Source organism: Dendrobates tinctorius, unplaced genomic scaffold (assembly GCF_039654945.1).
Source record: "Dendrobates tinctorius isolate UK_male_01 unplaced genomic scaffold, ASM3965494v1 ptg000134l, whole genome shotgun sequence".
Taxonomy (NCBI): domain Eukaryota; kingdom Metazoa; phylum Chordata; class Amphibia; order Anura; family Dendrobatidae; genus Dendrobates; species Dendrobates tinctorius.
In genome coordinates this window covers 13,779,694-13,792,676 of record NW_027361802.1, presented here as the reverse complement: position 1 = coordinate 13,792,676, position 12,983 = coordinate 13,779,694, and the positions used below count along the sequence as shown (strand labels likewise).

Here is a 12,983-nt window from a genome sequence, read left to right as displayed (position 1 = left end):
CTTAGGGGTTAATGATAATGTGCACAGCTGCAGGGGAATCGGGCAGTAAGTGTTCAATTAGGATGCAGTGCCACCACAGGTGAAGTGTAATATTACATGGTATACAAAAAATGAATACTTTCCATGTAATGCAAAGATTTGCAGCTCCTCCAGAAAGAGGGGCATGTTTTGTATTCACGCTCTTTGTAGCTTCAGCTAAGATGGATGGAGATCTTGAACGATTTATTCTCAAGACCACTCAACAAAATAACTAATGTTGATTTGCAGAATCAGACAGTCATTTAACCACATTACATTCAAATCTCTAGACTGACAGCAATACATTTCTTATGTCACATAGTTTATATACTCATACCTGTATATGAAGGTCATGTTTAACAGCAAATTCGCCCAGCTCATTCAGCAACATTTCACTGCAGGATATTGCAAATCGAGGCGTTATAACGGGCTTTACTCTCTCATACTAAGGAAGGTACAAAGGGTACAATATTAAAGTTATCACATGTAGTAGTACTTTTATTTCGCAACTTGTAACAAATCTACCATAAACTTTAAACTTGATATGATAAAAAGATATAACAAAAATTTGATTCCAGCTCACCCAGTTGCCAGATGCTGATCCACCTGGGGCTCAGACACCGGCCTCGCCCTGGCCTCCCATCAAAGACAATAGAAAAAATTGGAGTCCGGCTCAACAGGACTGGATTTTCCTTTTCTTTCAATTTTTCAAAAGAAAATATAGTGCATACAAAAGAAAATTTTCATGGCCAACATGACCCAGTTGATGTGTTTCAACTGCACTAAGCAGTCTTACTCATGACTGCTTAGTGCAGTTGAAACGCGTCGACTAGGCCATGTCGACCATGAAAATTTTCTTTTGTATGCACTATATTTTCTCTTGAAAAAGAAAAAGAAAAGAAAAATCCAGTCCTGTTGAGTCAGACTCCATTTTTTTTCTATTGTCCATGATAAAAAGATATACTGTACATCAAGTGGAAAGTGTGATGCTAATTATCTATGAGCATGTACGAGGTGTGAACTGGACTGTTACATTCCCTGAAGACCAATCGCGTTGTACTGTGTATTATGTCATGCGTCTTTTGTATATACTGGATATTAAGCCATGTCATGTTTGCTAATGTATTGTGATACAGTAATGTATAGTGTTGTTAGTGTACAGTATAGGATAGCATAGGGTTAGACATAGGTTAGGACTTAGGACATAGACAGATAGAATACGTTAGTGACTGCATTTAGGCAGCAACATTTGGGTAAGGAGATATTTAATGTTTGGGACTAGCCCAGACAGTGAGATGGGCTTTGTGTTAGGGAGAATGACTGGTTCCTCTTAGGTAGTAAGATAGGGGCAAGTTCAAGTTGAAGCAAGACGTGTCTGTGAGCAGTGTTGCAATTAGTGTGAACTACTAAGAAAAGGAGACTAAAAGACAAGTGCAATCTGGAACTGGCCGAAGATAAGACTAAAGGGCCTGTCACACTAAGCGATATCGTTAGCAATATCGCTATAAGGTCACTGGTTTTTGTGACGTAGCAGCGATATTGCTAGCGATATCGCTATGTCTGATACTTACAGTACCTCCGACCGGCTCCCCCGCTGATGATCGCTTATCGCGCGAGAACGTCCTGGACTGTTTCTCGTCATCAGCTTCCTGTTGGGCATGCTGTGGCACCGACAAGCGACGCATGGACGCGGGCGGAAGGACGTCAGGATCACCTCGTCTGACAGGTAAGTAGCGACCCTCGACCGCTGCTATGTCGCTGGTGAGATCTGCCTCTGTGACAGCTCACTAGTGACCACTTAGCGATGCACCAGCGATCCTGACCGCGTCATATCGCTGGTCGGGATCGCTGGTGCATCGCTAAGTGTGACAGTACCTTTAGTGGCCTTTCACCTTAAAGTGGTCATTGGATAAGACGACATGTCACGAGAAATCTGAGTTTACTAAACGTCAACGGTAATGGACCTAAACAGGACTGAGTTCATGGGACTAGTGGGGGTCTCGAGCGGTAGATTCAGAGCCCTTGTAGTGGAAGATATAGGACCCGGAACCATTGAGCAGGTAGAGAAATTTTTTCCTCAGTACTGTAGCGACAAGCTAGGCTACGACGAAGCACGGCAAAAAAGTGTGCTTCCCCAGCCCTGGAGTAGATTACAGTGGAAGGAGACTATGTGTATGAAAATGTTTTACACTGTGAAGGAAACATCCATAAGACTTTCTACTTCCTTACTTTCTTACTTCCTTTCAGGCCAACATCCTTCGATATACAGTGGGGAAAAAAAGTATTTAGTCAGTCAGCAATAGTGCAAGTTCCACCACTTAAAAAGATGAGAGGCGTCTGTAATTTACATCATAGGTAGACCTCAACTATGGGAGACAAACTGAGAAAAAAAAATCCAGAAAATCACATTGTCTGTTTTTTTTTCATTTTATTTGCATATTATGGTGGAAAATAAGTATTTGGTCAGAAAAAAGCAATCAAGATTTCTGGCTCTCACAGACCTGTAACTTCTTCTTTAAGAGTCTCCTCTTTCCTCCACTCATTACCTGTAGTAATGGCACCTGTTTAAACTTGTTATCAGTATAAAAAGACACCTGTGCACACCCTCAAACAGTCTGACTCCAAACTCCACTATGGTGAAGACCAAAGAGCTGTCAAAGGACACCAGAAACAAAATTGTAGCCCTGCACCAGGCTGGGAAGACTGAATCTGCAATAGCCAACCAGCTTGGAGTGAAGAAATCAACTGTGGGAGCAATAATTAGAAAATGGAAGACATACAAGACCACTGATAATCTCCCTCGATCTGGTGCTCCACGCAAAATCCCACCCCGTGGGGTCAGAATGATCACAAGAACGGTGAGCAAAAATCCCAGAACCACGCGGGGGGACCTAGTGAATGAACTGCAGAGAGCTGGGACCAATGTAACAAGGCCTACCATAAGTAACACACTACGCCACCATGGACTCAGATCCTGCAGTGCCAGACGTGTCCCACTGCTTAAGCCTGTACATGTCCGGGCCCGTCTGAAGTTTGCTAGAGAGCATTTGGATGATCCAGAGGAGTTTTGGGAGAATGTCCTATGGTCTGATGAAACCAAACTGGAACTGTTTGGTAGAAACACAACTTGTCGTGCTTGGAGGAAAAATAATACTGAGTTGCATCCATCAAACACCATACCTACTGTAAAGCATGGTGGTGGAAACATCATGCTTTGGGGCTGTTTCTCTGCAAAGGGGCCAGGACGACTGATCCGGGTACATGAAAGAATGAATGGGGCCATGTATCGGGAGATTTTGAGTGCAAACCTCCTTCCATCAGCAAGGGCATTGAAGATGAAACGTGGCTGGGTCTTTCAACATGACAATGATCCAAAGCACACCGCCAGGGCAACGAAGGAGTGGCTTCATAAGAAGCATTTCAAGGTCCTGGAGTGGCCTAGCCAGTCTCCAGATCTCAACCCTATAGAAAACCTTTGGAGGGAGTTGAAAGTCCGTGTTGCCAAGCGAAAAGCCAAAAACATCACTGCTCTAGAGGAGATCTGCATGGAGGAATGGGCCAACATACCAACAACAGTGTGTGGCAACCTTGTGAAGACTTACAGAAAACGTTTGACCTCTGTCATTGCCAACAAAGGATATATCACAAAGTATTGAGATGAAATTTTGTTTCTGACCAAATACTTATTTTCCACCATAATATGCAAATAAAATGAAAAAAAAAACAGACAATGTGATTTTCTGGATTTTTTTTTCTCAGTTTGTCTCCCATAGTTGAGGTCTACCTATGATGTAAATTACAGACGCCTCTCATCTTTTTAAGTGGTGGAACTTGCACTATTGCTGACTGACTAAATACTTTTTTTCCCCACTGTAGGTGGCCTGCATGGGTGGAAGGCCCTCACTGCACAAACACCCAGCCATGACCCATGCTTTTATGTAACACACCGGGGCGTGATGGGAGAAGATAAGTGCCTCACCCACAGCTACTGCCACGTAGGAGGAGAAAGACAAAGGGCCCAATTTATCAAGACCAACATTGTTCCTACCGGTCTTGATGAAGGGGCATGGTGGAGTCAGGCACTCTTCTTTCATGAACAGGTACATGAAGTTAGGGTCTTTAGCAGACTCCAGGCTGTCACAGCAACCCATCGGTACCCCACATTCACATTGCGAGGGCTCTGATGGGTGCTTAAAACACCATCCCTGGGATGTGTGCTGTAAATACGACTGTCACAGACTGAAAGTGGCATTTCAAAGGTTAACAACCATGGGACAAGCTTTGCTCCACTAGCGGCAGTTAGAGGTAGATGATGGTCAAATAACACAGCCATTATCTGCAGGGATAGATGCAGGCTCAGCTTCGGAGAATGCATCAAAATCATATGAAATAACTGTATATCATATGTCATTAAAGGGTTAAAGCTTCCACGTCTATAAAAGTGTTATATCATATGTCATTAAAGGGTTAAAGCTTCCATGCCTATAAAAGTGTTTTTTTTGTTTTTGGAATATGTTTGGTGCAACAGCTCCATTCCTGTCTATGCGTGTTCAGTTGCTAGATTACCAATCCAGGATATTCAAAGTGTAGACGCTGCTCATAAGAGAAGGCACGTGGAAATATACTCAGGAACAAGTGACTCATCCATTACTAGATGATTGGCTAGAGAAGGATCAGAAAACACAAAGCACTGTCTCCCTCAGTGTAGATGATAATCAGTGGCCACAGGAGGCAGAATAAATGTGAGATAAATGTGAGATTTTTTCTTCACCACCGTTTGAGGCGCTGTCTTTTTTGCTCATTGTTATGGAACTTCTTCCAGGACGGACTCCCTAGTTTTGATGTGCGTCTTAATACTTGTCTTAAAGACTATGATGGATATGAGGTGTGGTTTAACCTTGAGTTTTTTGTATTCCAGATATGCAGTCGCTTACCTGCTTCACAGTAAGGATGAAGTTCCACAGAAACTTGAAGAGTATCTTGCTCTAGTGTTTAACAAATTTGGAAGAATGCCAAAAGCCCTGTGTGCAGAGAATGGAACCGAATATACAGTATATATACAGTATATATAGTGGTAAGGTGCAAACCATTTTGAAAAAGGATGGAATCGTGTTCCAGACTACCATTCCATAAAACCCAGAACAAAATGGCACTGCAGGCAGAAAGAACCATAATCTTTATGAAAGTGGTAGACATATGTTGTTTGATGCAAATCTACCTACATTGTATTGGGGAGAAGCCATCATGACAGCTTGCTTTCTTCAAAACAGAGTGCCAGGTAAAGCCACAAATAAAACTCCATATGAGCTATGGAACTGTGAGAAGCCCAACCTGAAGGATCTCAGGATATTTGGAAGCAAAACATTTGTGTATGTTCCCAAAGACAAACGTTCCAAGTGGGAATCACATGCAAAGCAAGGACTCCTGGTGGATTATAGCAAAACTCAAAAGGGATACAGAATCCTGCACCCAGAGACCAACACAGTAACAATCAGCAGAGATGTAGTGATTGATAAAACTCTGTATCACTCAAATTCCATGAAGTTACACCGGTTATTCAACCTAAGAAGCAAGAACAAGAATCTCAATCACCAAATCCAGATGTTGAAAAGGAAAACACTGGTGTGGATAAGCTCTGAAGCCACCAAGGAAGACACAGAAGACCAAGTCAACCTCCAGTCAGGAGATCTTTCTTATATGGTCAGGACTCTTCCTAAACCAGAGCCACAGTCATGGCAAGAGATGCAAAAACTGCCTGTCCACGAGAAGCAAGTGGATAAATACTGCTAATGAGGAGATGGAGTCCCCTCACCAACTCCAGACTTGGGAGCTTACTGGATGTAAATGGGTCTTCAAAAACAAATATGACTCAGAAGGTAAAGTTCACCGATTTAAGTCAAGATTGGTCGCAAAAGGGTACTCACAAAAGTACGGTGAAGATTATGATGCTACATTTTCTCCATTTGCGAAGCAAACCACATTCAGAACTTTAATGTCCATAGCTGCAGTTCAGCAGATGACAGTGAGACATTTTGACATCAAAACAACCTTCCTATATGGTGACATTGAGGAAGAGTTTTACATGAACCAATCCGAGGGTTATATTAAAAATGGTGAAGAGCACCTTGTTTGTAAAATGCAAAAATCTCTCTATGGACTTAAGCAGTCGGCAAGAACTCAAAAATGAACAAAGTTTTGATGGATGAAGGATTTAAAAGATCTCAAGCTGATCCATGTTTGTATACGAAAATGTAGCGAAAGAGTGAATGTATGTTCTCCTATATGTAGACAATGCAATCATGTGTCTTCAAGGTGAAAAAGAAATTGTAAGCGTAGGTGAAATTCTCAACCAGAACTTTAAGACTAAGGACCTTGGAAATGTTACATATTATTTGGGAATCCAAATCCAGACAGAGGAAGATAGGAGTTTTCTTCTAAACCAAAGTTCTAAAATTTCTGCAATCCTAAACCAGTTTGGAATGTCAGAAGCCAAAGGTGCGTGAACACCAATGGATCCATCCTACTTAAAGTTGGAAGGAGAAGAAGATCTGCTATCCAACAATGAGATTTACAGACAAGCTGTGCGAGCGCTTCTGTGCATAGCAACACCAAGTCATTCGGATATTACAGCCACAGATGGAATTCTCTGCTGACGTGTAAGCAAGCCATGCCAAAGAGACTGGAATGCAATTAAGAGAATTCTTCAATATCTTAAAGAAACTCAAAGGCTAAATCTTAAGATATCTGCATCAGGAGATCTCACTCTCAGAGGTTATGTAGATGCAGATTGGGCTGGAGATTCAAATAATCAGAAATCAACAAGTGGTTACTTGTTCAAGTTAGGAGAAAATTCTATTTCTTGGTCCAGCAGAAAACAAGTGTCAGTCGCATTACCTTCTACAGAAGCAGAATATATGTCTGCTGCATATGCAAGTCAAGAAGTAATTTTGGTTGAATCAATTTTTGGAAGATTTCGGCAAGCCATTAGCTCAACCAAAAGTTATCTACAGTATGAGGACAACCAAGGATGCATTAAACTTGACAGAAGTGAGAAGATTAGTGCAAGGACTAAGCACATTGATGTAAAATATCACCACTCACGTGACTTAGTGGAATGTGCTGTACTCGAGTTTGTTTGTTGCCAGTCTGACAAGATGATAGCTGATGGTATGACATAATATACTGCTCAAGGAAATAAAGGGAACACAAACAGCCTGTTGCAACTGGAATAGTGTTCACTTTATTATTTTGAGCAGTATATATGATTACTTTGGTACTGCTCATTCTTTTGTATTGTCAATTTTTCCATTGTATGCATAGATTATACATTATGTGGCTTTGCCTTTAGCAACCCTACTATATATATTATCTTTTATCTTCAAATTGGGTTAATAGAGAGATTGCATTTGTCTCCCTCTCTATTCTGTTTTGGAGTGCTGTGATCCTTTACAAAAACTATTTCCCCTACTTTTTGTTTTTACATGTTTTTATAATTATGTGTTGCTCTTTGTACATATCAATAATTTTATTACACTATTTTTGGTTATGTTACAAGTACTGCTTTATTTTTGCTTCTGGGTTTTTGGTGCCAAGAGCAATCTCTTCTTCTCCATAAATTAACCTATTAGTATATGGCACAGAAATTTTCATTATTTCTGCAGTGCCAGTTCACTCTCCTACAAATCTTGCTTTTTGGGGGACAAGTTGTACAGTTGTGGCCAAAAGTATTGACAGCCCTGCAATTCTGTCAGATAATGCTCAGTTTCTTCCTGAAAATGATTGCAAACACAAATTCTTTCATATTATTATCTTCATTTAATTTGTCTTAAATGAAAAAACACAAAAGAGAATGAAGCAAAAAGCAAAACATTGATCATTTCACACAAAACGACAAAAATGGGCCAGACAAAAGTATTGGCACCCTCAGCCTAATACTTGGTTGCACAACCTTTAGCCAAAATAACTGCGACCAACCGCTTCCGGTAACCATTTCTTACAATGCTCTGCTGGAATTTTAGACCATTCTTCTTTGGCAAACTGCTCCAGGTTCCTGATATTTGAAGGGTGCCTTCTCCAAACTGCCATTTTTAGATCTCTCCACAGGTGTTCTATGGGATTCAGGTCTGGACTCATTGCTGGCCACCTTAGAAGTCTCCAGTGCTTTCTCTCAAACCATTTTCTAGTGCTATTGGAAGTGTGTTTTGGGTCATTGTCCTGCTGGAAGACCCATGACCTCTGAGGGAGACCCAGCTTTCTCACACTGGGCCCTACATTATGCTGCAAAATTTGTTGGTAGTCTTCAGACTTCATAATGCCATGCACACGGTCAAGCAGTCCAGTGCCAGAGGCAGCAAAGCAACCCCAAAACATCAGGGAACCTCCGCCAATGTTTGACTGTAGGGACCGTGTTCTTTTCTTTGAATGCCTCTTTTTTTCTCCTGTAAACTCTATGTTGATGCCTTTGCCCAAAAAAGCTCTACTTTTGTCTCATCTGACCAGAGAACATTCTTCCAAAACGTTTTAGGCTTTTTCAGGTAAGTTTTGGCAAACTCCAGCCTGGCTTTTTTATGTCTCGGGGTAAGAAGTGGGATCTTCCTGGGTCTCCCACCATACAGTCCCTTTTTACTCAGACGCCGACGGATAGTACGGGTTGACACTGTTGTACCATCGGACTGCAGGGCAGCTTGAACTTGTTTGGATGTTAGTCGAGGTTCTTTATCCAACATCCGCACAATCTTGCGTTGAAATCTCTTGTCAATTTTTCTTTTCCGTCCACATCTAGGGAGGTTAGCCACAGTGCCATGGGCTTTAAACTTCTTGATGACACTGCGCACAGTAGACACAGGAACATTCAGGTCTTTAGAGATGGACTTGTAGCCTTGATATTGCTCATGCTTCCTCACAATTTGGTTTCTCAAGTCCTCAGACAGTTCTTTGGTCTTCTTTCTTTTCTCCATGCTCAATGTGGTACACACAAGGACACAAGGGATCAGAAGATGCAGCGAAGACCGGAGGAGTGGCAGACGAGGTGAACAGTAAGATGACAATAACAGGTTTTCTTCTATTTTTAACTTTTTGATGGCCCATTAAGGTTAAGAAAAATGATTGCCACTGGCTTCCATCTTGCTGTGTCCAATGCAGAAGCGAATTTAAAAAATTCTGCAGTTTTGCGAAATTCAAGTAGGATTCACTACCAGCACAAAAGCGTTGATAGATTGCCTCCCTGTGTTCTGCTGATGCTGTTGGAAAGTGGCAACTATTGAGAATTTGAGAATTTCTTCCCGGCTACTGCCTCCATTATGCGAATTGCTGCAGATCTTTAAAAGCAGATTTTAGGGAAAATAATTTTACTAGGAAATTCTTGATTATGTCAAGTAAAAAATAATAACTTCTAGTAATTATGGTTCAGGTTGCATACTCACGTTTTTCTCTTTTAGAACCTCAATAAACCTGTGAAAACATAACATACAGACCTGAAATTTTCTTGTGTTTATTTATGAAAAAAATGAAATTTGGCAAAAATGTTGAAAATGTTGCAATTTTCAAACTTTCAGTTTTTGTCCCCTTAAATCAGAAAGTCATATCACACAAAATAGTTACCGTATATACTCGAGTATAAGCCGAGATTTTCAGCCTATTTTTTGGGGCTGAAAGTCTCCCTCTCAGCTTATACTCGAGTCATATACGTGAGGGGGTTGGCGGGGGAGGGGGAGCGGGGGTGTCAGATTAAACTTACCCCCTCCTGGTGCGTCTCTGCAGCCCCCCTGCTTGTCCCAAGGACTCCTGCGCCTGTGTTCAGCGGTCACGTGGTACTGCTCATTAAAGTTATGCGTATGCGCATATTCATGACTTTAATGAGCAGTACCACGTGACTGCTGAAGGAAGGAAGAGCTGCCAGAGACCATGGGAGAAGCAGGGGCTGCAGAGACCACGCCAGGAGGGGGTAAGTATATGCTATATTCACCTGTCCCTGTTCCACCGCTGCGCACCGCTCTGTTCTCTGCATCCTCTGTCTGTGACATTCAGGTCAGAGGGAATGATGACGTAGTTAGTGCGTGCCATGCCCTCTGCCTGAAAAGTCACTGACAGGGGGACCCGGAAGTCAGAGTGGCGAGTGGTGGTGGAACGGGGACAGGTGAATATCTCAGGTGCCGGGGCCCTGAGCCAGCGGTGGCACCAGCACTTGTCCCCCATAGCGCGCTGGTGTCCCCGCATGCTCAGGACACTGGCACCTGGGCCCCAGCATTGAGAGGTGTGTATGTCATTTTTTTTAATTCGCAGCAGCATATGGGGCCATAACCTTTATGGGACAGCATATGGGGCATAATCGATGGAGCATCATATGTGACAGCATATGGGGCATAATCTATGGAGCAGCATATGGGGCATAATCTATGGAGCACCATATGGGGCATAATCTATGGAGCAGCTTATGGAGCCATAACCTTTATAGAGCAGCATATGGGGCATATTCTATGGAGCATCTTATGGGGCCATTATTAACCTTTGTGCAGCATTATATGGGGTGTATTTTGTATGGAGCATAGCATCTTATGGGGCCCATCATGAACTGTATGGAGCATTATATGGGGTTCCTGATTCAATATGTATATTCAAAAACATTTAACCTACTGATGTCTCAAATAATTTTACTTTTATTGGTATATATTTTTATTTTTGAAATTTACCAGTAGCTGCTGCATTTTCCACCCTAGGCTTATACTCGAGTCAATAAGTTTTGTCAGTTTTTTGTGGCAAAATTACGGGGGTTGCCTTATACTCGGGTCGGCTTATACTCAAGTATATATGGTAATAAATAACATTTCACACATGTCTACTTTACATCAGCACAATTTTGGAAACATAATTATTTTTGTTAGGATGTTATAAGGGTTAAAAGTTGACCAGCGATTTCTAATTTTTCCAACAAAAATTCAAAACCATTCTTTTAGGGTCCACCTCACATTTGAAGTGAGTTTGGGGGGTCAATATAAAAGAAAATACCTAAAAGTGACACCATTCTAAAAACTGCACCCCTCAAGGTGCTCAAAACCACACTCAAGAAGTTTATTAACCCTTCAGCTGCTTCACGAAAACTAAAGCAATGTGGAAGGAAAAATGAACATTTTACTTTTTCACACAAAAATTACTTTGGAACCAAACTTTTGTATTTTCACAAGGGTATCAAGAGAAAATTGACCACAAAATTTGTTGTGCAATTTCTCCGTAGTACACCGATTCCCCCATATGTAGTGGAAAGCCACTGTTTGGGCGCATGGCAGGGCTCAGAAGTGAGGGAGCACCATTTTTAAATGCAAATTTGGCTGGAATCAATGGCGCTTGGAGACCCCCTGATGTACGTAAACAGTGGAAACCCCCCAATTCTAACTCCAACCCGAATACAACCCTATCCCCAACTCTAACCCTAAACACACCCCTAACCCTAATCCCAACCTCATCCATAACCCTAACGACAACCCTAACCCCAACACCACCTTAACCCCAACACCACAACCCTAACCCCAAACACAACCCTAACCCCAGCATAACCCTAACCCTAGCCCAACCCTAACCCTAGCTCTAACCCTAGCCCAACCCCAACCCTAGCTCTAACCCCAACCCTAGCCCCAACCATAACCTTAGCCCAAGCCTAACCCTAGCTCTAACCCTAGCCCCAACCCTAACCCTAGTGCTAACCCCAACCCTAACCATAGCCCAAACCCTAACCCTGACAGTGAATTTAAAAAAGAAAATCTCTATTCTAAATACTATGGATATTTGTAAAATATGATTAAAATTCAATTCAACTAAATTCTCCAATTTCTAGCCCACATCTTTGTAACCATATGATGAATTTAAAAAAGGAAAAAAATTAAATACAGTTGAGCAGTGGTAGTAGAATAAGTCCAAAAACCTGTCACTTTCACTGGTTGACAGGCTCTCTTTAACCCCTTTCTGCCATATGACGTACTATCCCGTCCATTTACCCTGGGACTTAATTCCCAGGGACGGGATAGTACGTCATAGCGATCAGCGGCGCACACGTGGTGAGCGCCGCTGATCGCGGCCGGGTGTCAGCTGATTATCACAGCTGACACCCGGCACAATGTGTCAGGGGCGGTCACGGACCGCCCCGACACGTTAACCCCTTGTACACCGAGATAAAACACGATCGCGGTGTACCGGGGGTTAAAGGGAAGCATCGGCAGGGAGGGGGCTCCCTCCGTGCTTCCCTGAGCCCCCCACAGCAACGTAATGTGCAGCGCTGCTGCGGGGGGCTCTTTCCTTTCAGGCCCCCAGATCTAAGATGGCGACGGGGACCTTCAGAGGCCTGTAGGGAGCTGGCTTCCTCAGTGCCTGCAAAGCGCAGGCATGAGAAAGTCTGCATCTATGCCTGTGACAGATTGCTGATCTGTCACAGTGATCTGTGATGTGACAGATCAGCGATCTGTCACAGGACAGTGATGTCCCAACTGGGACAATGTAATAAAGTAAAAAAAAAAAAAGTGTAAAAATAATTTTTTTAAAAATCGCCAAATAAATTAGTAAAAAAATATATATTCCCCAATAAATTCATTTTTTGAAAATAAAGTTAAAAAAAAAAATAAAAGTACACATATTTGGTATTGCCACGTACGTAACGACCCGCCCTATAAAACTGTCCCATTAGTTAACCCCTTTAGTGAACCCCTTAAAAAATAAAAATAAAAAACGAAGCAAAAAATAATGATTTATTATCATACCACTGAACAAAAAGTGCAATAACGCGTGATGAAAAAGACGCATATAAATATCCATGGTACCGCTGAAAACGACAGCTTGTCCCGCAAAAAACGAGCCACCATACAGCATCATCCGCAAAAAAATAAAAAAGTTATAGCTCGCAGAACAAAGCGATGCAAAAATAATTATTTTTTATATAAAATAGTTTTCATTGCATAAAACCGCCAAAACATAAAAATAGA

At 42.0% G+C, this 12,983-nt stretch overlaps 1 protein-coding gene across 1 annotated transcript in view; it reads right to left on the bottom strand.

The window, feature by feature from the left end:
* GDA (guanine deaminase) overlaps positions 1–12,983 on the bottom strand; it is a 108,399-nt gene that overhangs the window by 25,628 nt on the left and 69,788 nt on the right. Inside the window, exons 6-7 of the mRNA XM_073543734.1 lie at positions 9,441–9,468; positions 356–463 (exon numbers count right to left, since the gene is read on the bottom strand). Coding sequence (XP_073399835.1) covers positions 356–463; positions 9,441–9,468 — 136 coding nt within the window. The remainder of the gene's footprint in view (positions 1–355; positions 464–9,440; positions 9,469–12,983) is intronic.